The sequence below is a fragment of the Microtus pennsylvanicus genome, chromosome 4 (assembly GCF_037038515.1).
Source record: "Microtus pennsylvanicus isolate mMicPen1 chromosome 4, mMicPen1.hap1, whole genome shotgun sequence".
Lineage (NCBI taxonomy): Eukaryota > Metazoa > Chordata > Mammalia > Rodentia > Cricetidae > Microtus > Microtus pennsylvanicus.
This window is the reverse complement of record NC_134582.1, coordinates 87,332,077-87,357,189: the sequence shown is the minus strand read 5'-3', so window position 1 is coordinate 87,357,189 and position 25,113 is coordinate 87,332,077. Positions and strand designations below refer to the sequence as shown.

Sequence of the window (25,113 nt, the reverse complement as noted above, 5' to 3'; positions counted from 1 at the left end):
TGATTTTGTGGAACCACGAGAAATGGTTTCAACTCAGTGAACATCTCTTGTTAATTGTGTCAAAATCCAGTCCCTTCCTCTCCACCTAAAGGACTGTGTGCAAAGGAAGCCCTCTAGGGCCTTTCCAAAACAGAGCGAGCTTTGTTTGCTTTTGAAGATTAAGAACTGGTTGAGTGAGTGGCAAGGAAGGGGATGGTCGTTGTACATAATTCACGGAGAAGGATCCTACTTTATAGAAACCAAAGCCCAAATTAGAAAAAGCAAGCTTTTGGATTAAAATGATTTCTGTTGTGGTTGTAACATACCACAGTTTGATTTTTGTCCAGATGAAAACATTTGGTTTGCACTTCAGTAAATATTGTGGAGACATTGCCAGCTAATTTTGAAAAGTAATGAAATACAGCTTCTGCAAAGCACAGATGCATTCTGTACTCTGGTTCCTCCTGTCTGATCCAGAGTGCACCTCCCGTTTCCCCCTCCCTCTCCCATCCCTCCTTCTGCCTTCTCCTCCTCTTCAATTTTTACACATTTGCTAATGCACTTGAATTATCAGGAGAGAATAATGTGCTGTAATTTTAATACAATACTATTTATCATTATTGAATATGAACCACTTCCTTGTTCCACACAGAAACAAAACATCAGCAACCCCTTTCACTATGACCACACATACACCTTTAATTCTCCATAGGTTCACTTTCATCCATCATTTCAAATGAGTGGTTGTTAAGGAAAGTGCACATATTTTTAGTGGTAAATTAGCAACTCTTATATGTTAACACTCCAATGAGGGTCTGCTTGAATCATCACAAGAAGAGGCCACCTTGAGAGTAGCTTTTTAATGCCTCTCTTGTTCCTAGTGTCATTGCTGTAGTGGGCTTGAATCCTACTATGGGGAAGAAATAGACACCAACCCCCTAACTGTGTGTTTTTCTGTTTGGGAATCATTTTAATTACCTTAATCTTTGGTTTTTCCAGGTGGGGTCCTTGAACTCACTCTTGTAGACCAGGTTGGCTTCGAACTCACGCAGATGCCTGCTTCTGCCTCTTGAGAGTGCTGGGATTAGAGTCATGTACTACCACCACCCAGCTTGTATACCTTTCTTTACTTCTTTCTCTATGGCTTGCTGTGTAGCTGGGTGGCTGTCCATGTCCTTTTGCTTTTCCTTGTCCTGGTTTCTTCTATTTATATATACTCTCTGCCAGCCAGGCCCACCTACCCTTGCTCCTGCTTCGCTACTTGCCATTCAACTCTTCATTAGACCATTAGGTATTTTAGACAGGCAAAGAATCACAGCTTCACAGAGTTAAACAAATGCAACATAAACAAAAGCAATAGACCGTAAAATAATATTCTCCAGTAGGTACCTTAGAGGTCAGAAGCGGAAACTAGATCCCTCAGAACTAGAGGTAGGCAGTATTGTCAGCTACCATATGTATGCTGGAGATTGAGTTGTATTTCCAACCCTGGGAGGATGTTTGAGATTTCCTTTTGGGGCATACACAGGAAAGTTGTATATAAGAAGAACTTTTAAAATTACTCCTTATGGTACTTGGTGGTGTTTAATGGGGAGGGAAACCAAGTCCTTACCTCTGCTCTCTGATTTCAGACAGCATATCAGTGATTTAATTGTATCTTCCTCTAGTTTGGCTTTGCTTGGTAAGGGAGAAGTAGACTGTTTTTGTATTTGAGAGTGACCTTCCTGTGGGGTTAACAACTTTTATTTCATTGCTAAGATGGCAATATTTTTTTGAGTAAATCACTTTGTTTTTATCTCCACACTTTTATGAGTGTTTTATTGGAGTTTATTTTTATGTGTATGCATATGCATTTATGTCTGTACACCACTTGGCACCTATGGAGCTTGAGCCCCTGGAACCAGAAAGTATTTCCCTGTGGGTGCTATGAATTGAACCTAGCTTCTGGAATAGCAGCCAGTGCTGTTAATTACTAAGCTATCTCTCCAGTCCAAGGAATTTATTTTAATATTACCATATCCTAGTATAACCTCAGACTAGTTTGTAAGTGCTTGATGTGTTGGGAGTAATCTATACCTGGCTTTTATATTAAGATAATAAGAAAGTAACCTTGGAAAAAAATAATTCCTTCTCCCTCCCCATTAATAATTGTAGAGTAATCCCCCAACAACTTGGGTGGATGTTTTCATTTTACTCACAAGTTTCTTGTGTAATTCATTCCTTGCTGTTGTTTGTGGTTTGTTTTCTGTGGGAACGTTGCAGATATGATTCTTAATTTTAATTTGCTGTGCTTGATGAATGGTATTATCCCCCTCTGTGGGTTTTGCTTGAAATTGCTAAAGGAGGCAGATGGAGTTGTACTTCCTAGGGAGTATTGGAAATAAATTAAAAGTGGTAGCAGCTAGCAGCGATGACTAGCTTTGTTTTATGTGATCCGCATGCGGTTAGGGTACTAACTTTGTAAACCTCTCCTGTGGAATCCTCTTTCTGGAAGGGTCAAGATCGGTGTTTGATGAGCTGTATTACATGTCTTACTCCACCAGGTTCTCCTGCGCTGCCCAGCAGTATGGTATATTTTGGAAGCTCTCAGGACGAGGAGGATGTCGAAGAAGATGATGACGAGACAGAAGATGTCAAAACAGCCAACAACAATGCTTCATCTTCGTGCCAGTCCACCCCCAGGAAAGGAAAAACCCATAAACATGTACACAATGGACATGGTAAGTCATCATTCAGGCTGTAGTAGTAAGCAGACTTTGTGTGAGATCTCAGAATAAATTTTGAAGGGTGTCAATGTAGGTATCAGCCAGATTTCTTCAGGGCATTTAAGTACCAGACCCTTTGTGGACAAAGAACTTAGTATAGCTCGAAAGTATTCTAGTTTAAAAAAATGAAGACGTTCTATGTGGAAATGATTATAATTGCCAGATGAAGTACAGATTATGCACCAGAAGAGGAAACAATTAATAGTGATTGCTAATAAGATGCCAAAGTTTTGTGATCATCTTTTAAATCATGGACTAGCAAATGTTTTTACCCCACTGGTCCATCTTCTAGGTCACAACATGGATACTTATTGATTGAGAGAGCTGCCTTTCCATTGGCATTCAGGTTCAAGTGCCTGGATGAGGGTGTGTACAGGGCATGTGATGGTAGCCCGCTGCCCTCCTGTCTTAAGAGTATAAGTGTTAGGGAGTGTAATTGTGACTACGGGTGAGAAGTTTTATATGCCCTGATAGGTACGAGGAATAAGGAGATTGCTAATTTTAAATTTTAAATTGTTGCGCTGAGAGAGATGTTCAAGACTGATACTACTGGATTTCAAAGGTGTTTTTTTCAGATTCCCGGATTCTTTTCTGAGAACACTGCAGAGCTCCAGATTTCATTAGCTTCGCATAGCACTGTTTCCTAGGCTACCCTCTTTGGTATCCCACCAATGGGGCCAGCTCTTAGATTTTCCACTATACCAAATGATATTGTGTCCTGCTGCATGCCTCTTCTGACGTAGTTTTTTAACTTCAGATTGCTCTTGGTAAATGTGCCTATGCGTGTTCGTTAGTTTGTTTGCTCGTTAATGGTCTTTGGTTAGAATATGCTCTCTTACTGCCTGAACACATTAGATTTAGAATAGTTTATGGGTGAAAAGGGTGCCTCCTTTTCATTTTTCTTTTCTATGAAATTGAAACATTGAGTTAGATGATCTCCACTTCCTAGGATCTTGGTTCACCTTCAGTGTGCATGTGTACCTGCTTCCTTAGGTCTCTGCTAGGAAGATGCTAGGGGAAATCGTCTCTACTGTGTGCCCGATGATGCCTCAGGTTTTTTTTGTTTGTTTGTTTGTTTTTTGGTGGGGTGGGGGATTTTTGGTAAGAGACAAATTGGGGTAAGTAAGCTACTTTCCACACTTTTCTAGTTCTCTTATCTGATTGGTATTCAGCTCTCTTTTGTATGCTACAGTGCTGAGACAAGTCAGAAAACCCAGAAAAACCTGTGTCCTGTCTGGACAGGTCACCCCACCGGGACACAGGGAGATAAGTACATAGTGCAGTAAAGAAGCTTTTTGGAACAGTTTAGCTTTTACTGCATTATTTTGAAATGTCAAGAGCCCAAACAGGCAGTGCTTCTTCCTGATTGACTTTGTTTTTGTGGAAATGCACTTGGAGACTGTCTTCATGGCTGCTTGGTGGCAGGGCACTTGGTCTCTTGGAAACTGACAGGAAAGAAGAACCTCGTTGTGACCACATTTTTCATCCTTTTCTTGAGCTGAGTGTATCAGCATTTTTAGATTAAGAACCTGAACACAACTGGGTGGTGGTGGTGGTGGCACATACATTTAATCCTAGCAGAGGCAAGTGGATCTCTGAGTTCCAGGCCAGCCTGATCTACAAGAGCTAGTTCCAGAACAGGCTATAGAGAAACCCTGTCTTGAAAAACAAAAACAAAAACAAACCTGAGCACTAAAATTCTGGAAGATTTAATTGTCTCTTGATAGAAGCTTATTCCTGAAAACATGACACATGTCTCCCATTTTTTTCACAAGCATTGCCATCCTAATTGAAATGGACTTATTGATTAAAATACACAATCTGGAATGAGCTGGACAGCTTTACAGTTCAACCTTGGATCACAGCTCAATGGTGACAATAACAAATAGCGAGCCCAGGGACATCCCTTTCAGAAGTGCATCTCTGAATATCCCCACGTTCAGAGCATCAAATGGTGCCTGCAGTAGAGCTTTTGAAATAAGACACAATAAAACTGCTAAACATGTTAAATAAACTTGTATCATACAAGTTTATATTCGGAACTTTTTTAGATATTAAAAGGTGTTTCTAATTGTTTTGCTCTTTTTGTTTCATCACTAGTAGGTAAGTGGACTAGTTGGGTTTATTGAGTTTGGAATGATCTGCAGGCTTTTGTGACCTTCAGAATAACTTGGTGGAAGTTCATTAGTTTAATTACTCAAATGGTTTTTGTTTTGTTTGTTTTCTATTTCCTTTAGAAAAAATTAGAAGGAACAGGAAAGATTTTTATTCCTTTTTATGCACATCTTTTTTCTGAAGAGGGATATTTCTCAGGACTCTTTTTAAACAACATGCCATTGGAATCCAAGCTGGAATTATTTTATTGCTTTTGGGTTCCCACTGGGTGCATGGCCATAAAACAATCATTTGCAGAAGTTTTCTGCATTAATGTGTTGTCATTACATTCGAGCACTCATGAGCCCCCTCCATCTGAAGTGGTGGAGGGGATTGCCAGGAGCAGAGTCAGGAAAATATTCAGGAAAGACACTATTGCTTCAGTTGAAAGTGGTCATAGGAAATCCTCTAGCCAATGGCAGTCACACTTTTCCTATTGAGGCAAGGGGCTATCCTCCCACCCTGGACCCCCCCCCCCCCCCCCATCAAAAGAAAAGAAAAGGGGATTGTAAGGCTGGAGCTTATCTTAGAGGATCAGCAATGCTTCTAGAGTTATGAAGTTCATCTCCCCTAACAGGCCACTTGGCATAGTAATTAGTATGTTTTAGAAACCAAGCCTCTTCTGAAGCTGTATCCTAGATGTTTCTATGGTATAGATTTAATTTTCTTCAAAGAGATGCCTCCACCTAGCCTGTCTCTTGAAGTTTACCTGGTTGTACATGCCGTATTTGCCACCGTCATTAACTTTTCCTGTAATTGGAAAAAATATCTGGATGCCTAGATTTGCTAGGAGAATTCTAGAACGTTCATGTGCCTCAAATGCTTGGTATATGCTGAGAATCCACCTCACCACAGCTGCTTTGTGAGCTGTCTCCGTGGTAGCTCTCCCACTAATCCCAGTTTCTTCTCCTTGTCTAAAGTTCGTATTCCTCTGGTCCATTCAGCAACTTAAAGCGCACACCCACAGACCAGCTGGACAGAGTCCCACAGTTTTAGTGGAAGTTTTGCACTTAACAAACAGTGACTGTCATAGTGTCCTGAGCAGGGTCCGTAGTGATCACAAGCTATACCTGGGCTAGGGTCTGCCTTCTGCTCCTATCAGCTTCTCCAGTTCATCTGGGCAAGTTTCTAGATGAAACCAAATACATTCACATACATTGCATCCAGAAATTGGCCTTGAGTTATGAATAGCCTTGGTGGTCTAGGAGGCTGAATTTGTTCTAGTCCACAGTAGCCTGACACAAGAAATCTGTCTTTGATTGCTGCTGCCACCAGCCCTCTCAGCCCTGGTCCAACCCAGTCCCAAACAAATAAGACTGTGGTCAGTACCTAATTACCTAATTAAGGTATTTGTGCCTATGTATGCATGTATGTGTGTATATGTATAGTTCAGGGCTTTGAGACTGACCCTACTTGGGTCTGGTGCTGGGATCTTTATTGTACAATGCTACTTCCTGTACTCCTGGACATGTAGCTTGATCCAAAAATGCCTGAGCCAAACTTTGGTTCCTAGAACCAGTGGAATTATGGACCTGGCATTCCTTGTACAAAGTTACCACTGTAGCATAACAGGTCGGGATTTCTATGAGCTTCCAAGCTGAGGCTGACCTTGGACTCCTGATTCTCTTTGCACTCTCCTTTATAAGAATGACTTAAGTTTTTGCCAAACTGCATTTTCAAACTTTTCACACCGTAGGTTTGTATTTTTATTCTGAAGTTGGTGATTTCCCTTGACCATTATACTTTATATAATGGGCCTTATTAACAGAGTATACCCACATTTCAGGGTCTTTATCCTAGTATGTTGTGATTGTTTATTCAAGTTCAAAGGTGAGCCAGAATTCTTTTTTTTGTTTTTTTTTTATTTTTTATTGAAAAAAAAATTTCCACCTCCTCCCACCCTCCCATTTCCCTCCCCCTCCTCCCGCCCCTCTCCCCATCCCCCCACTCCTCTCTCCATCCCCCCACTCCTCTCCCCCTCCCTCTCCAGTCCAAAGAGCAGTCAGGGTTCCCTGCCTTGTGGAAAGTCCAAGGTCCTCCCCCCTCCATCCAGGTCTAGGAAGGTGAACATCCAAACTGGCTAGGCTCCCACAAAGCCAGAACATGAAGTAGGATCAAAACCCCGTGCCATTGTCCTTGGCTTCTCATCAGCCCTCATTGTTCACCATGTTCAGAGAGTCCGGTTTTATCCCATGCTTTTTCAGTCACAGTCCAGCTGGCCTTGGTGAGCTCCCAATAGATCAGCCCCACTGTCTCAGTGGGTGGGTGCACCCCTCATGGTCCTGACTTCCTTGCTCATGTTCTCCCTCCTTCTGCTCCTCATTGGGACCTTGGGAGCTCAGTCCGGTACTCCAGTGTGGGTCTCTGTCTCTATCTATGGTGCTTTGCAAGATATTCATCAGTATGGCTATAGGATAGGGTCATTTCAGGTTCCCTATCCTCAGCTGCCCAAGGAACTAACATTTACTTTAGATGTGATTGCCCTTTGGGATACAGAATTCCATAGTGCCCCCCTCCCCACGAAACTGCAAAATTGCTGATCATTTATTCTGTACAATTTAATGCTCCATCCCTCTGTGAATAATCCATGTTTGCTCTTTTCTTAAGTGAAGTATGGGAATCCCTTTGTCTAGCAATTTTTACCCATGGTCCTTCTGGAATGTTGTGGACATTAGTTACCTAGTCATAATGTTATCAGTGTTCTGTTTGTGTTGAAGAGAATCAGGTAACCATTTTTCAGGGACAAACCATTTATCTTAAGAGTCTTTTTGCAAGTTGCTGGCCAGTCAGAGCTGCATACTATGCCCTTATCTGCTGTGTGAGGAAGGATAATCCAAAGCAAACTATCTGCACACATTTTTCTCCTCTTACATTTTTCTCACTAACATCTGAGTGAGACAGAATCCCAGTCTGGTTTTGCAGACACAGCAAATCTATAGAACTTGATTAAGATGCTTGAGCTAATTACTCAGAGAGTGTTGAAGGTACTAACTGGTGAGTTTGGCTTGGTGATGGTTCTCAGAATGCATAAAAGGACTTGAACTGTTCTTCCTACTCTTCCTGCTTTAAGCCATGATGCTGTACTGAGTTACTGAGCTGTTTTGGCCCAGGTCAAACCAGGGTAGAGTACCCACACGCTACAGTAAAATCCTCCTGAAATGTTGGCACCAGTTAGCAGACATCCCATTGTCTTCAGACAATAGAAGCTCTATAAAGTTGAACTGGCTCCAGGGAAGTCAGCCTTTGTACAGTAACAAGGCTTTAATACCAGCCAGTTGATGGAGCCTGTGCCTTGTTCAAGTCCGGACAGCTTGTAATAACATGAAGCTTACATTTAAATGCCTGGCTTGCTATCAGAAACTGGTGGATCTCTTTTCCTTTCTATAGTGCATTCTTCTTAATTTTTGTCCTACAACGATTCCTTTGTCTCCCTAAGCCCTCTTCTAGAGGGATGGTATTAGACAATGTTCTTGTTAGTTTGACTGTTGTGTCTGTTCTGTCTTGAAGTTCTTGACTGCTGCCTGGGGCTTTTCTATGAGCAGGGCAAGTTTTTGGAATAGCGCTTCTGGGTTTCCCGACTTGTTCACATCGGCTCTCAAGCGAGACAGGGAGTATTCTTAAAATGTGGAAGAACTTCTATCAAATGCCAGGGACTTCTTTATTACTGCATTTACCCAGTAATTCCTTGCTCTTGGCATTTGTCCTGTTTATTAGGAGTAATGAAGCAAGACAGGGTGTGAGACCAGGTTGCTGGCTTTGTCAGCTCTCTTTAAAACGAATTGATTTTTGTCAGATGTGCCTTTTTGCCATTGTAACAAGAGCTTTCATAAAAATCACCCATGTTATATTTGCATAGTGTCCTCTGAAGAACACACAACACATTGTATATTTGATGCAAAATACTTGAGCAAGACTTGGAAGACAGATGAGAGGCAGCTGGTTTATCCTTAGGGAATCGGGGACAAGTGTTGTTCAGCCAGAGTATGTGAGGGTTTTAGGCATTCCTTCATAGGTTTGCCTTAAGCCTGCGCACATCTCAGTGTGTGCACAGAGCTCATGGACAGCATCATTCATGTTGGACTCTTGGGAACTTTAAATGTGAAGTTCTCCATGGAAATGTAGCTTTCCACCTCACATAATTGCAGTAAAAGACATTACTAAAGAAACTTCTCTTGCCTTGTGTCTTTTCCACTCCTAGTTGGAAAAAGAAATCTTTCCCTTTCAAGAATGAAGTGACCTTCAATGAAAATATCAGGCTTAAGATTTACAGATTTTGTTTATTATGGTGTGAAAACACTTCCCCATAGAGCATTTAACTTTCAGAGAAAGTGTATACAAATCAATATATCAGTCTCTGTTCATTATGTCAAGCTATTTGTATCTGAGGACAATACAGGTTCCTAATATGGCTCGTTGTGATGGATGCTTAAAGAAGCTAGTCCAATTATTTCTTTTAATTGGGGACGGTTTGTAGTGAGCTTCTATACATTGATGCCTTTCTGTCTCATGCTCACAGACAGAATGGGAAGTGGTTTTTTTTTTAAACCTCTCTTTTCCTTTTCTTCCTTTCTTGAAAATCTTACAAATTAAGACAAAAGATAATTACTTGGAGGAATAAAACTGGCAGGTTCCCACGACACTTAAAATTAATGAGCTGTCGAGCACAAAATATACCTTGTCCTTGCCTTTATCGGCTTTTCCCAATCATTCCCTCCCCTTTTCTCCCCATTTAACACACGATGTGACTTTTTGGGTATGTTTGCCATTGGGGTATATTGCTCTATAAAATTGCAGGATCATTACAGCCAGATTCATTTGAAAAGCATCTTTTGTTTGCAAATCACAGTTTGTTTCATTTCTCTTTCCTAGGACATCTTATTAGAATACTCCTTCGCAGGCACGCTGCTGCAATTTGCAGAGCAGCTGGTTAGTTCAACTGCATTGATAGCACTGGCCTCCCTCACCACCCGCTGCAGCCAGTATTGCACAGCTCGGCTCTGGTTCCAGATCTTTGCTTTCCAGTGTTTTCCTGGGAAGGAGGATTAATAGTTGAAAGTCCTCCAAGTCCATTCCATTGGAACCAGAGGGTTGTACCTCTCTCCTTTTCAGATTCAGGCAGTGGTGGTGAAGGACCTTCCTTTTTTAGGTCAGGAAGGCATACTTGATGTCCACAGCTTAGAACTGTTTGCTGGCATGATTCTTTAGCAAAGGACTGTATGCTCCTTGTCAGTTAACCCATTTTTCCCTGAATTGTCATTGCATTAGTAGATAAACACTCCTGTCCCTTTGTGTTTACATGAGAACATGAATTCTTGGACAGGTGACAAGCTAGCCAGTAGCAATGCTAGGGGCAAATTGAGTAACATAGGGGGACAAGTGGTGGCTGTGCTAAGCTTTATCTAGATCCATAGTAAGTGGGGTGGGAACTGGGGGTACTTGGCAGGCAAACGGTAAAGGTGTCATATTTAATGAACCTCAGTGGTCACATGTTGTGATGGGTCTTGCTCAGGCCAACTGTCCTCTACCAGCAATGAAAGAAAGGAGGCTAGAGCACACTGAGTCGGGTATGCTGATGAAGTTTCCTAAGACGGCCCCTTTAAATCTTCAGTGGCTGTCTGCAGGAACGTCTGTTAGCCTCAGTCTACAAATGAGGAAACCAAGGATCAGCTCACTTGCCCAATAATAAATATCAGAGCCAAGAATGATAGGATAAATCTAGAGAATATTTTTGTTTCACCCTCTCTTCGAATAAAATTAATGACTATAAAACTAGTGCTCAGAAGCAGGGTGGACTGTGAATTAATTGTCTTTCTTAGGAGAAGTAAGAAAGCAGTTCAGGATATTGGAGCCATGTTCTTTGCTTTATGAAATTAGTGAGGAATTAGTCAAAAATCCAGTCAAGAATTGCCTGGATTCATGTACCTTCTTAATTGACTCCTCAGAGATGATGCTCTTCCTTTGTTCCAGGCAGACCCAGGCTGCAGATGTGGGGTGTGATTGATGGTTTCTGACAGTGACTAGTTACTTACACTTAGAGTAAATGCAGACATTATAGCTGCTCCATTTCCCCTGCATCTAGTGTAACAGAGAAGCAATGAGACACCATCTTTATTTCAGTGTCTAAAGTTTGTTTTGAGTATATAATTGCTGGTCCTGGAAGAACCTTTGAGATTGATGCTCGCAGTTAACCCAGATAGGAGAGAGATCCTATGCAAAAGAAGAGTTACATCTGAACACTTAAATGAGGAAAAGACTTAGAAGGAAGTTCAGATTATTTTAATTTTGAAAATTTTGTGTGCCACGGAGAGCTATTTGTGTGAATATGACTTCAGTTAATAGTGCTTAATTTTGTACCCATAGAAAGAAGATGAAAAATGAATGTTTTTACAAAGTCAGTGCATATTTGGGAATATGGAACATATTCGTTAGCTTAACATTTCATAGAGCTGTGTGTCACATCATGTTATACCATAAACATAATTTTATTATCCACTTTCATAGGTTGTGAGAAGGGAAAAAAATCAGATGAAGCAATCTCCAATATTTATGGGTGGGAGAACTTTCTAAACTTTGCAGTTTAAAGGCAGAGTTAGCACCCGAAAAATGCAAGCTAAATATGGTGACATGTGCTTTTAAGGTGGGCAAATGAGTCCGAGGTTAGCCTAGTCCACACACCTTTTTCCAGGGCCAAAGAAGGAAGTATTTGCAGGTCAGAGGATGTGGAGGTGCAAGCAGCAGCATCAAAGGCTCTCCACTCTGCCTGCCTGTGTGGAGACAGGTGCTCTCCAGGTTTTGTGAGGGACTGGTGAAGGAAAATTGGCTGCTCTCTTTAGCTCCTTGCCCAGGTCTTTACACTACGTGAGATACCCTCTAATGGGGGCAAGTCTGTTACAGTGACCCTTTGAATTACAGAACAAAAGACACCTTAGGTGGGGCCTTTTCCTTTCAATTGGAATTTGTGGATGGCAGAGGAAGGCAGATCTCTGTGAGCTCAAGACCAGCGTGGTCTACATAGTGATTTCAAAGTCACCAAGACCTTTACAATGAAACTTTACCTTTAAAAAAATAAATAAAAATCCTACCGGCACATTGGTGAGGATGTCAGGCCATCTCTAGATTCCAAGGGCTAGCTGATAACATTCTTAGCTTTTGGAGTTCAGAAAGCAGATTCATGATTCTAAAGATTTTACTTGATAGTTGAAAACATATTAAGTTATGTATTTCTATGTTCTAAATTGCTACTAAGAGTATAGTTAAATAATAACTTAATCAAGAAATTCTAAGTAGGGAACAGTCCAAAGAGTCTTTAATATCAGTGTGGCTTATTCAGGGATATAGTGCTGATTCTGGATTTAGTAATGAATAGGGCTGGCTTACAGCTCCAGCTCACCCATTATCCACCTGGAGGTCATAAAAGCAACTGCAACTGCATGCCTTACCCATGTAGTTGCACAGTGTATATGTGCCTTTAAATTTCATTCAGTGCTTCTCGATATCTTCAGGTGGTCTTGGACTGTGACTACATACAGATGGTCCCTGACATTAGTGACTTCACATACCTTAATTGATTTTCTTTTTGTATTATAAAGCAAGTTGTATTAAGTAGTAAATGCACTTTGAATATTGATTTGGGTCACTTCCAGGCTAGTGACGTGTTATAGGCTAGTGATGTATACTATCCAGTCTTGTTTGGGGATACTAGGAGTGATGATGAGAGCCTAGACCCTGCCAGCACCTCCGCACTAAAGGGATGCTAGCTATGAAGGTCAGTAGGTCAATTGCAGCCAGTACACTGTCTTTCTAATAATAACATTCTGTTTGCATGGGGCTTCACACAGCACAGTCCCCTTGTAACCTGAGGAAATTTAGCACATTACAGCATTGATAGCCTGAATAAATTTTTCTATAGTTTTTAGTCTTTAACTATTAACTGTTTTTAACTGTGTAACTATTTTTTGTTTATTTGAGACAGTCAAACTCTGTAGGTCAGGCTGGCCCAGAACTCACTGTGTAGCCCACAGAGGTCTTGAAGTTATTAGGGTAGTTCTGCATTGGCTTCCTGAGTGTTAGGATTTTAGGTACAAGCTATTATGACTAATCACCTACGTTAGCAAGATTATTTTAATGGATTAAAAAAAAGAGTTTTAAGCTACAGGAATTCTTCCTTAAGATTTTCTAAAGCGTTTTTAATCAGTTTTATCTCCTTTCAGATACTTTTTGGGTACTGCCCATTTCACTGGAGAATTTTTGAATAGTTACCCACTCAAGACAATAACTTCATTTTCCCCTCTCTCCCTTTTCTAGTCTTCAATGGCTCCAACAGGTCAACACGGGAGAAAGAACCCGCTCAAAAACACAAAAGCAAGGAGGCCACTCCCGGGAAGGAGAAGCACATGGACCACAGGGCAGACAGCCGAAGGGAGCAGGCTTCAGTGGCCCAGCCCTCAGCCACCCCCTCTGCAGGCTCCTTGGCCAAGGGGCTTCCTGCTAACCACCAACCTCCCCCTCTGCATCGGTCGGCTCAGGACTTACGGAAACAGGTAACCCTCATTGTGAGGAGCTTTCTGGTCTACCAGCTAATGCTCAGTTCGCTCACAAAGTGAAGTCAGGCTAAAGAAGCTAGAGAAGTAAGACTCGCCACACAGGTGGACAGGGATAGTTTCTCTTCACCAAAGTGCGGCTCTTAACCTTATGAAGATCCAGGTGGGACTTGTGGATCTTTTCCGTCCTGGATCTAACCCCAACCCTAACCGGATGCCTTTTGCTCACACAATAAGATTGAGCTTCCATGGTAGGATATTAGAGTCCATGGGGAGTGGAGAAATGTAGCTTGTGTTCTTAATGTTCCTTCTGTTCCAGTGCTCCACCAGGTACGAATGTGGGGAACACCCACTGTCTTTCTCATTTTAGCTGGAGAGGCATGAGTTCGGTGTTAAAATAAACCTAGAGATGGTACAGGCTTGTCTGGGATGATTTTGGTCTATTTTCTTGCTTTTGTTTTTAAATTTTCTTATAAGGCTTATATTTAGTACATCTAATTATTGGTGTTTGTATCCTTGTGTGCAGCAAAGCTTTTCTATGGAGGTGAGAGGATGACATTCGGTAGTTGGGTCTCTCCTTCCAACATCTGTGTCCTAGAGATACACTCCACTCATCAGATGCCAGAGCCTTTACCTGCCGACCCATCTCACCTGCTCTCTTGTTCTCGGCCAGGACTTGCAGCAGGTGTCTTGAGTAGGCAGGCAGGCAGGCAGGCACACTGCGGCACCATCTACATTGGATGAGATACGCTTGGCTGTGAAGGTTCTGTATTAACAAGATTGAATAACAAGATTGTCTTGGGTAACTCTTAAGACCTGCATCTTGGGCCATTGCTGTTCTATGGAAATTTTCCTGTCCATATTTTCTCAACAGCTCTGGGAGGCAGGGAGTATAGTCATACAGGCAGATCCATTGGGGCACATAAGAAGGACTGGGCTAGCTACTCTAAAACAGATAACAAACAATTGGCTCCTCATGCATCTAACCATGGTAGGGTTGATTAGTCCTAGGGGATCACAGTCCGTTGATGGCTTCCCTTTCCCAGTAATCTTGGCAGAATTGCAATTTCCCCAGGACTGTGATTTCTAAAGATGGGTTCATAGCAGGGTAGTGAGGGGACAGGAGAGATTTCTTTACAGGCTGTATTCCAAATTGTGGTCTCAGTAACTAGTTCATAGTATATGTCCCTGAATGTGAATGAGTATATTCATTTATAGAGCTGTACAGGCTTATACAAGTAAGTGCGAATGCATGTATGCACACGTGACCCACCCCATCCCCCTCGCACACGCACTTGTGCGCGTGCATGCATACACACATACACACACACACACACACACACACACACACACACACACACACACACACACAGTATTTTGTCTTGATCTTTACTTTTCAAGCATTTAGGTTTTTGTTTGAGGTGGTGAACATGACCACTTTATGTTTCTATGTCTTATCAAGACCCCATTCTTCTAAGTCAGTGGTTCTCAACTTGTGGGTCATGACCCTCTTTGGGGTCATATATCAGATATCGTCCACATCAGATAGTTATGATTCATAACTGATAAGATTACAGTTATGAAATAAAATCAAAGAATTTTACGATTGGGGGTTCCCATATTATGAGGAACCACCGTTCTAAGTCTTTTGAAGCCTCATGAGAGAACAAGTAATTTTACCATGATGTCAGTAATGGCTCTGGTTTATGAAACAAAGACATCATCTTTCTCCAGAGATGGCAGCTGAGCCTGATTATGATTGCTCTGTCAGTAGCTGGGGCTGCCTCCTAAACACGGGGTCCTGATGTTTGCACTCCTAAGGCTCACAACACAAGGTGGGCCCGCTCTAGTTTGTTTCAGTGGCACACCAGCTACCGCCCACTCCCACTACTGTTGGTTTAAAGGAGCTGGAGCCGAGCTCAGTCCCATATGTTTCTGCCTGTGATGCAGAGTGGAAAAAGGATGTAGAGATAGAGATACAGAGACAAACAAGCTGAATCCTACGTATTCCCTGGAACAGGCCCGAGTTTTATGCGTTTTCTAAACATCCAGGTGCCCATATCCAGTTGTACCTATTCAGGTTGAACTGTACTTAGTCGAGATTAGACGGGGATTGACCATAGTCGGAACAGCTATGTTTTCTTATCAAGCAGTCACGTAATGGATTATTTTCTAGTCTGGTTATGGTAAAATTTTTACACTATTACATAAAGCAGGTGATCTTTTTAAAACTTTATTTTATGTGAATTTGTATGTTGCGTGCATGTGAGTCTGTGTGAGGGTGTCGGGTCCCATGGAACTAGAGGCACAGCCAGTTGTGAACTGCCCCGTGGCTGCTGGTAATTGAACCCAGGTCATCTGGAAGAGTAGCTATGCTCTGGATGTCACCGACCATTCTGTTTTGTTTTTGGATTTTCGAGACAGGGTTTCTCCGTAGCTTTTTGGTTCCTGTCCTGGAACTAGCTCTTGTAGACCAGGCTGGCCTCGAACTCACAGAGATCCGCCTGCCTCTGCCTCCCAAGTGCTGGGATTAAAGGCGTGCGCCACCACCACCAGTATTCTTAACCACAGGTCTTATTAAGAATAGTTAGTTGTTGAGTTTGTTAGTCGTATTTGAGCTGCATCTCCAGATTATTTACTTTTGTCCAAAGATTCATGCTGGTGACATTTAATCAAGGGGTACGTGGCTTACATTTGCCTAGGATCATTGCTGCTCATCTCCAGTCACAGCTCTTCTTCAGCACTCCATAACGCAACAGTAATTAGTCTGGGGGAGTGGGAAGTTTGGAGGGGGGCTGGGTTGTCTTTGTCCATGGTGGGTGCATGCTACCTCATCCCATGTAGAATGTTGATAGGAGGCTGTCTTAGTTCATGTTCTCTTGCTGGGACAGTAGACACCATGTATTCTTTTATTAAAGAAAACATTTAATTGGGGGCTTGCTTACAGCTTCAGCTTAGGCCATCATCATCACCGTAGGGAGCTGCTAGGGACTTAACTGAGAGCTACATCCTGTTTTTAGACAGATGGCATTTGGGCCTGGCATGGGCTTTTGCTGTTTCACAGCCCACCCCACTGTCAAACCCACTCCAGCAAAGTCACATTTCCTAATCCTTGCCTTCAAACGTGCATGGGGCCATTTTCAGTCAAACCACCACAGAGACCACAATAAAGTGAGTTGCTGGGACTTGAGTGCTGCCAGCCTTGGCTTCTCTTCTTGGGAGTCTTTCCTATGTCCAGAATCAGTCAGAGGCCTTCTAGTTCTGATTTTGTTGTGATCCTGATTTCCACTGTGCCCTTGAGAATGTGATCTTCGCCTTCCTGGTGCTTAGTGGGTGATCTTCTGATCTTTTGTTAGTTGAATGCTCTGAAAATGAGGCCAATAAAAGCAAATTGTAGATCTCTTTTTAATTGATAGATATGATGACACTCAAATGCCTGAAGGGATACTCCGACCTTTAACTTTAGATTTGACTGTGGGAAAAGTCTGTGGGTGGACTGATTTGCATGGGGTATTGCTGGCAGCAGCTTTGCTCTGCTTGCTCTCACAGACCCTGTTCTTCTCATTCTTGGACTAAGGAGTAATGGTAGATGGTGCAGTCCTTGGGCTTCAAGGCCGTGGATCCTGAGATTTAGCATACATGAACACACACAACACTTTTGCATTTCTTTGTCTTGGTATGCAGGGTCTGTGGTCAGCATTCCACTCTAATCTCATCCCAAGCCTCTGGAACTGGTGGATTGCGTTGTAGATGTTTGACATTTGTTATTCTGAAATAAGGCTTCCAGTTAAACACAGTAGCAGATGCCAGCTGTTGTGGGATTCCCAAAAGATTGGGGCTATCAGGAGAGAGAGATTATTTCCTTTTATTTTGAGATAGGGTCTTGCTGTATATGCCCTTGAATGTGTGACAGGCCTCCTGCCTCGCTCCTTGAACGCTGGCATGACCTGCTTCTCAGAAAGTGTTCTGAAATCCTAGCTTTCCAAGAGAGTCAGTGAAGTTCCTGGTTGAATGTGGCCAGTAGTATGGAATATGAATTACTGGCACACACCAAATATGTCTTACTCTTTACACTGAGGTTAATCTGTAATACTGAGAAGGATGTTACAGGTCTTCATGGGCAGCCACCAGACCCTCTTGGAAGGATATATGACATGCTTGGCCAGAAGACACCTCTTGTGTAAGTATATAGAGAGGAAATGACCTTGTCCCAGAAGATCCACAGAGGCCAAAGGATAAAAAAATGTGAATTTAGGAAAACAAAATTGGGAATAAGCTCTACAGAATGAAATCTGAGTATTTTAGGTTTTCTATTGCTGTGAAGAGACGCCATGACTATGACATCTCTTAAAAGGAATGCATTTAACTGGGCTGGTTACAGTTGGCATAGTGGGAATTATGATGGCACACAGGCAGACTTGGTGCTAGAGAGGTAGATCCTCAAGGAGCAGGAAGAGTGAACAAGCCATGGGCCTGGCTTAATCTTCTAAAACCTCATGACACACTTTTTGCTACAAGGCTACATGTTTAATAATGCCACCCCCTGTGTCTTTGGGGTAATTCCATTCAATCTATGTGTGGGGTGCTATAAGGAAATTTTGCCCAGCTTCTCCTGCGTCTGTGTGCTCATTTTTAGCTTTCTGTTTGCCTCTGTGGTAGATGCATCTGCGACTGCTACGAGAACCTGGGTGTTCCTTAACCTTTGACTATGTCCTCTGTCTGAAGTAGTTTTGCGGTTTGTTCTTTTTAATCATCGCCACTTAATCTGTGCTCCTGGTCAAGCTCACTGGCTCCCTCTTGTGGGGAATGAGAGTTTGCCAATAATGACCCTGGGTGAATGAAGGCTCTTAATTAAATCTTGGTTCACTTATCCCCAAACATCTATTTTCTGGTCTGCCTTGTAAGTACAAGTCCTTCCTGTTCACCAAAGTTTATTAAATCACTGGGGGTGTGTGGGGTTCCTGTCTCTAAAAAACTCTAAAGAAAAAACCAGACAAGGAGGAATAGTTGAACTCCTTGGGTTTTGAAATGGGGGGGGAAGGGGATGTGGTGGTGGTGGGGGACCGGACCTAAACAACCTTTTGCAAATACTTTCTGTCTCTGTGGCCTCTGGAGATGCAGGTGGGTGATTATGGGCCCAGAACAATTCACAAACCCATTTCCTGCAGAGCTGGTTTGTGGGTGGCACTGCATTCCTAGAATCTCCACTATAACTGGTGTAGAAAGCCGTTCTCTTTTCTTTTCTATGTTGTGCCTTGGAGGGTCCTGCTGCAGCACTCCTGTGCTACCCTTCCAGCAAATGAGGCACATTCCCTTGCATCCACACCGCCATAGGACATCACAGCTGCGGCTCGTGGTTTCCCTTGCTGATTGTCATTTCAGTGACTGAGGTTGTCTTTTGTTCTGAAAGTCAAATGTGCTGTAGATCTGAGGGTGGTAGAACATCACTGGTGTTACAGCTCCTCGTTTCCCTGGGGTTTTGTTTTTGAGGTGCTGACTTCTGAGCGATGAGCACACGCTGTGAAGGAGGTGTCACTGTGTTCAGTTTGTCGGCTCCAAGCCTTTCCAGCAGAAGAGGCCATCTCAACTTGTTGAGGTTTCTGTATATTCTTCAGCAAGTTTGTGAGATGGCTTGGTTGCTGGCTTAGCTTGCCAGCTGTGTTGTGGCCACCACTGGGAAGATTTGTATGAGGGGCAGGGTTACAGTTGAGGACTGCTGCTTTAGTTTATTTCTTCGTCCATTAGAACGAATTGTTCTGGCTCGAGGAGACAGACATGAACACATTGTATTTGTGGGGACTCCTAATCTGAGGAAGAGGTGAAATAGATTCGCATCATTTTAGTGGTCAACAGTAATTTTGGGAACAGTCTAGCGTTTCATCCCCCAACAGTGTGGTGTTTTGTCATGGAAGACAGTGACAAGGAATTGCAGCACACTGAGTGTCTATAAATAATTTGGCAAGGAGCCAGGTGTCCCTAGAAGCCAGAGGGTTGGTTCCAAGAATCGTCATCATATGGGCCACAGAGAACTTTGGTCTCGTGCCATGCCCTCTGACAGGCTGGGCTAAAGGACTTGTGGCAATACTGCACCATCTAGGTCTTCTGAATATGGATTCTGTTAGCATCCTCACAGATTCGATGCATGGCCAGTGGCTGTGGAACTTCTATTAATCATCAAAAGTATTCACTTTGTTCTCAAGAATTTTCAGGGTTTCCAAGCTAGAGAAATACTGACCCGATGCCAGTATATATCTGAGGCTGGGCTTTTGACAGAAAGTCTTCATCTTCAGGAAGAGACTAGCTTTATTGTATTGCTTGTGTAAGGGTCAAACAGGCTGTGCCCCTAATAATGCAGGGGCAGGGAAGCCTGTATAGCATGTATTTCTCTACCATCTCCAGCGCATATGGCACCATTCCAGAGACCTGCTTGCCTACTGTCTGTGCCTAGCTGAGTGTCTCGGTGTCCTTCATGTTGGAGATACAGATCAACTAAATCCACTTACTAATTATCTTAATGTTTTTCATTTGGGCATTTAATCAATAGATTCATTTGATAAAACTAAGGTGAACTAAATAAAGGTATCTTCATACCTCTTCCTTCAAGTTAGTAGAACCTTGTTCTTGATCTCATCCCTTGCTCACTCTGTCTGTCTGTCTGTGCATGTTACTGTGCGTAGACCAGAGAACAAACCCAAGCTGCCTCAGGAGCTGTCCATCTCATTAACTGAGACAGTCTTCCATTGAATCTAGGCTCATGATTTATCTAGGCTGACTGACCAGCAAGTGCCAAGGATATGCCTATCTCTGTCTCCCTATATTGGGATTCAACTGTGTGTTGCCATGCTTAGCTGTTTTCATGCATGCTAGAGTTGATCTTAGTGTTTCATGCCTACATGGTAAGCACTTATCAACAGAACCTTCTTCCAGCCTTGTATATTGGCACCTAATTCATCGGTGTCCCACTTCACCCCAAAAGCTGGGGGAGCTCAGAGCAAGTATGGGTAGGCCCATAAGCCAAGTCACACCAAGCATTTGTTTTCACATCATTTCTGGCATTTGTAGAATACAGATCTGACTGGATTCTGTATCATAGAGACCCCCCCCAAAAAAAACCCAAACAAAAAACAAACCCCAAAACCTTGTTCAGCAGGTTTTCAAAGTGTGGTTTGTAGATGGCAACTAAGGATCTGGTTGGAGTTCCAGAATCATAGGCCTCATTTCTTAATCCCACGGAGGGGGCTTTAGAGACTCTTTTTGGGGGATGGGGCAGTAATCTATTTGGGTAAATCCTTTTTTTTTTTTTAAAAGGGTTCTATTTATTTATTTTGCTATTTTATTTTTTATTATTAAAGATTTCTGCCTCCTCCCTGCCACCGCCTCCCATTTCCCTCCCCCTCTCCCGGTCAAGTCCCCCTCCCTCGTCAGCCCAAAGAGCAATCAGGGTTCCCTGCCCTGTGGGAAGTCCAAGGAACCCGCACCTCCATCCAGGTCTAGTAAGGTGAGCATCCAAACTGCCTAGGCTCCTACAAAGGGTTAGGCTTATTTTTGCTTCACAAAAGAAGTTGAAATGTCAGCCTTGAGAGATGGCTCAGCAGTTGAGTACTGGCCACTCTTCTAGAGGTCATGAGTTCAATTCCCAGCACCCACATGGTGGCTCACAACCATCCCGAGATCTGGTGTCCTTTTCTGGTCTGCAGGCATACATGCAGGCAGAACACTATATTATTATTTTTTCTTTTTTTATATTTATGTATTATGTATACAATATTCTGTGTGTCTGACTGCACTTATCACTTATCAACAGAACCTTCTTCCAGCCTTGTATATTGGCACCTAATTCATCGGTGTCCCACTTCACCCCAAAAGCTTCATCCCAAAATGCTGAATCTTTCCCGGTGGCTTACCGGGAAAGATTCAGCATGTCTGACCTGGCAGCTGGCTCTATGGCGTCTGACCCAAAGAGGAGAGGCATGGCGGTTGCCCCACTTCCCTCTTCCTCCCAGCATTCTGTTCTGTCTACTCCGCCTACCTAATTTTCTGTCATATCAAAGGGCCAACGGAGTTTCTTTATTAACCAATGAAATCAACACAAAACAGAAGACCCTCCCACATCACACAGAGGTTAGCTAAATATACAGGGATGTATATTTAGAAAACTATTTCATATGTTTTTAAAAACTATTGCTCACTTGTCTCAAATGAACAGAATCTTGCTGTTATAGATTCTTAGAATTGGCATAGGTAATTAAAAGGTCCGCATATGGGGTATTCACTATGGAGCCCAAGATTCTCTGAAAGCGCCATGCAAAGAAATGCTTTATGCAGACACATGCAGGAAATGCAGAGGCCAGCCTGCACCGTCTGGGGTAAGATCTAGGTTGTGAGCATATCATGCTAGTATCAAAGACTGAAGCTTGATGGCTCTTTTGCCTTATGTATCTGATCTCCCAAGCCTGTAACCAGCATCTGTAGTAGTCCTTTCTCACTGTTTCTTCCTGGGTACTAATTCTTTCTCTTACCCCCGATTCTGCTGCCTCTGTAGGTGTCTAAGGTAAATGGAGTCACTCGGATGTCATCTCTGGGTGCAGGTACAACCAGTGCCAAAAAGATCCGAGAAGTCAGACCTTCACCATCCAAAACTGTGAAGTACACTGCCACAGTGACCAAGGGGACTGTCACATACACCAAAGCCAAGAGAGAACTGGTCAAGGAAACCAAACCCACCCACCACAAGCCCAGTTCAGCTGTCAACCACACAATCTCAGGGAAAACTGAAAGTAGCAATGCAAAAACCCGCAAACAGGTGCTATCCCTCGGGGGGGCGTCCACGTCCACCGGGCCTGCTGCCAATGGCCTCAAGGCCAGCAGCAGGTTGAACCCAAAGTCATGCACTAAGGAGGTGGGGGGGCGGCAGCTGAGGGAGGGACTGCGGAATTCCAAGAGGAGACTGGAAGAGGCACAGCAGGTGGACAAGCCGCAGTCACCCCCGAAGAAGATGAAAGGGGCAGCAGGCACTGCAGAAGCCCCTGGCAAAAAGGCCTCATCAGCTTCAGCAGAGAAGTCTTTGTTGAATGGACACGTGAAGAAGGAAGTGCCCGAGCGAAGTTTGGAAAGGAATAGGCCGAAGCGGGCCACGGCTGTCAAGAACACGCCGGGCAAACAAGCACATGGGAAGGCAGAGGGCACCCCCTGTGAACATCGTTCTACCTCGCAACCCGAGTCCTCGCACAAGCCGCATGATCCGCAGGGCAAGCCAGAGAAGGGGATCGGCAGGTCTGGGTGGGCAGCAATGGACGAGATCCCTGTCCTCAGGCCCTCCGCCAAGGAGTTCCATGACCCTCTCATCTACATCGAGTCAGTACGTGCTCAGGTAGAGAAGTACGGGATGTGTCGTGTGATTCCTCCTCCAGACTGGCGGCCAGAGTGCAAACTCAACGATGAGATGCGCTTTGTCACGCAGATCCAGCACATCCATAAGCTGGGCCGGCGCTGGGGCCCCAACGTACAGCGGCTAGCCTGCATAAAGAAGCACCTCAGATCTCAGGGCATCACCATGGATGAGCTCCCCCTCATAGGTAAGGTGTGGGCTTGAGTGGCTCCTCTCTCAGCTTTGCCATGACCTAGCATGGGGCAGGTGGAGCTCTCAACTCATTTCCCTGTCCTAGTGCAGCCTTCTTCCCCTGGTCCCAGATGCTTGTGGGAAGAAGTTTGGAATTGGAGGCCATAGACGAGGCGGTGGGGGGTGGGGTGGGGTGGGGGTTGTCATGGTGCTAGTCCCAGGCCCCCTGCTGGACTGTCTTCTACTGCTGGAGGTGATCAGTGTCCAAGGATGGACTGAGGATTTCAGGCTGTTCAAGCAAAGTACCATGGACTGGTGGCTTCAAAAGCAGAAATCGTTTTCTAATTCTGCATGTCGCAGGACTGATTTCTGCTAAAGCTTCTTTCTGGGGCTTCTCGTGGGCAGCTGCACCTGTGTCCTCTCAGTGCCTTTCCCCTCTGTCTGACACCAGTGAGGTGGGGCACCTCTTGCCTGGGTGACCTTATTTTAACTTAGTGGTTACTTTATAGACTCCTTCACAACACCATTACATTGTACGGTTTCAGGGTGTGTACATCAGTATGCCATTTTGGATTGTCCTCATAACTCTACGTACAGCCTTGTGTAAATTCCTGCCATTTTCGCATCCTTCTTGTCCTCGTTTGTCCTTCTCTTTCTCTCTCTTTCTCCCTACTTCTCTTCAGTTTCTTTGAGCAGAATGGACCTGTCTGGACATAAAGCGATAAGATTCTATTTCTTTCAAGGACTGGTTTAGTTCTGGCTAGCAGTGGGCACCATGGACTGCTGTTGTAGGTGCACGGCCTGGAAAGCGGAATGCCTCTCCTGTAGGCATGGCTCCTTTTGCCTGCTTCCGTCCCCCACTGTGACTCCTCTTGCCCAAGATGGACTTCTCCAGTGAAGTCCAAGTGACTTGTACTAGGGGCCAGTTCCTCAAGGCAGAGAGCAGCAGCACTGCACACTGTCCTTCCCGTAGGCTCCAACTCATGTGAAACAGTGCCGTGTCTGTGGTTGGGAGGTCTGGAACTGCTCCCCTAAGGTCACCCCAAGGCCAAGAGCGAGGATCAGCAGGTTTTGATATACATTTCCACTCTCAACTTCTGAGATAAGCAGCGTCCATGCCCTAAGCAACTGTGTTGTCTGTGTCGGATGAGAGAATAAGCCCCCTTGTGAGTGAGTATTAGGCTTTGGGAAGAGACTGTAGTAATTCCCCCACAGCAGAGCTGCTCTAAGCTCGCCTCTGCCCTGCCCACGGTCACCACAGCTCTGCTCCGGTCCCTCCACCCTCGGAATAATAGTGCTCTAGTCCCCGCTAAGCCCACAACCTGGGCACAGATGCGGTGATCCTCCGCTGTGCATGGCTACCTCTTTCCCTCTGTCCTCCTTCTGTTTAGTCCCTTCCTGAGATGATGGCCCCTCAGTTTGCTTTGTCTTCTGGTACTCAGCCATGTTCATGTCTCCTAGTGCCCAGTAATGTTCATAGCTGTACATTAGCTGCTCATTGCTCTAACCTGGAGCCTGGGTGGGGAGATTGGTCCTTTATGTCCTTCTTAACCATTTCCTCTTCCGCACCCTCCCCCATCACTGCCCAGGAGGCTGTGAGCTCGACCTGGCCTGCTTTTTCCGGCTGATTAATGAGATGGGCGGCATGCAGCAAGTGACTGACCTCAAAAAATGGAACAAACTAGCAGACATGCTGCGTATTCCCAAGACTGCCCAGGACCGGCTGGCCAAGCTGCAGGAGGCCTACTGCCAGTACCTGCTCTCCTATGATTCCTTGTCCCCCGAGGAACACCGACGGCTGGAGAAGGAGGTGCTGATGGAGAAGGAAATCCTAGAGAAGCGCAAAGGGCCATTAGAGGGGCACACAGAGAACGACCACCACAAGTTCCACTCCCTGCCCCGCTTTGAGCCCAAAAATGGGCTCATCCATGGCGTTACACCCAGGAATGGCTTCCGTAGCAAGCTCAAGGAGGTGGGCCAGGCCCCTCTCAAGACAGGCCGGCGGCGATTGTTCGCTCAGGAAAAAGAAGTGGTCAAAGAGGAGGAAGAAGACAAAGGTGTCCTCAGTGACTTCCACAAGTGCATCTATAAGGTAAGAGGCTCTGTGGTTCTCATA

At 44.1% G+C, this 25,113-nt stretch overlaps 1 protein-coding gene across 3 annotated transcripts in view; it reads left to right on the top strand.

Annotated features, from left to right (window-relative positions):
- The window catches only part of Jarid2 (jumonji and AT-rich interaction domain containing 2), a 190,070-nt gene that overhangs the window by 146,566 nt on the left and 18,391 nt on the right, over positions 1–25,113 (top strand). For all 3 annotated transcript variants that reach the window (XM_075969774.1, XM_075969773.1, XM_075969772.1), the window contains 4 exons: positions 2,523–2,699; positions 13,203–13,438; positions 21,981–23,013; positions 24,587–25,089. In XM_075969774.1, coding sequence (XP_075825889.1) covers positions 2,523–2,699; positions 13,203–13,438; positions 21,981–23,013; positions 24,587–25,089 — 1,949 coding nt within the window. The remainder of the gene's footprint in view (positions 1–2,522; positions 2,700–13,202; positions 13,439–21,980; positions 23,014–24,586; positions 25,090–25,113) is intronic.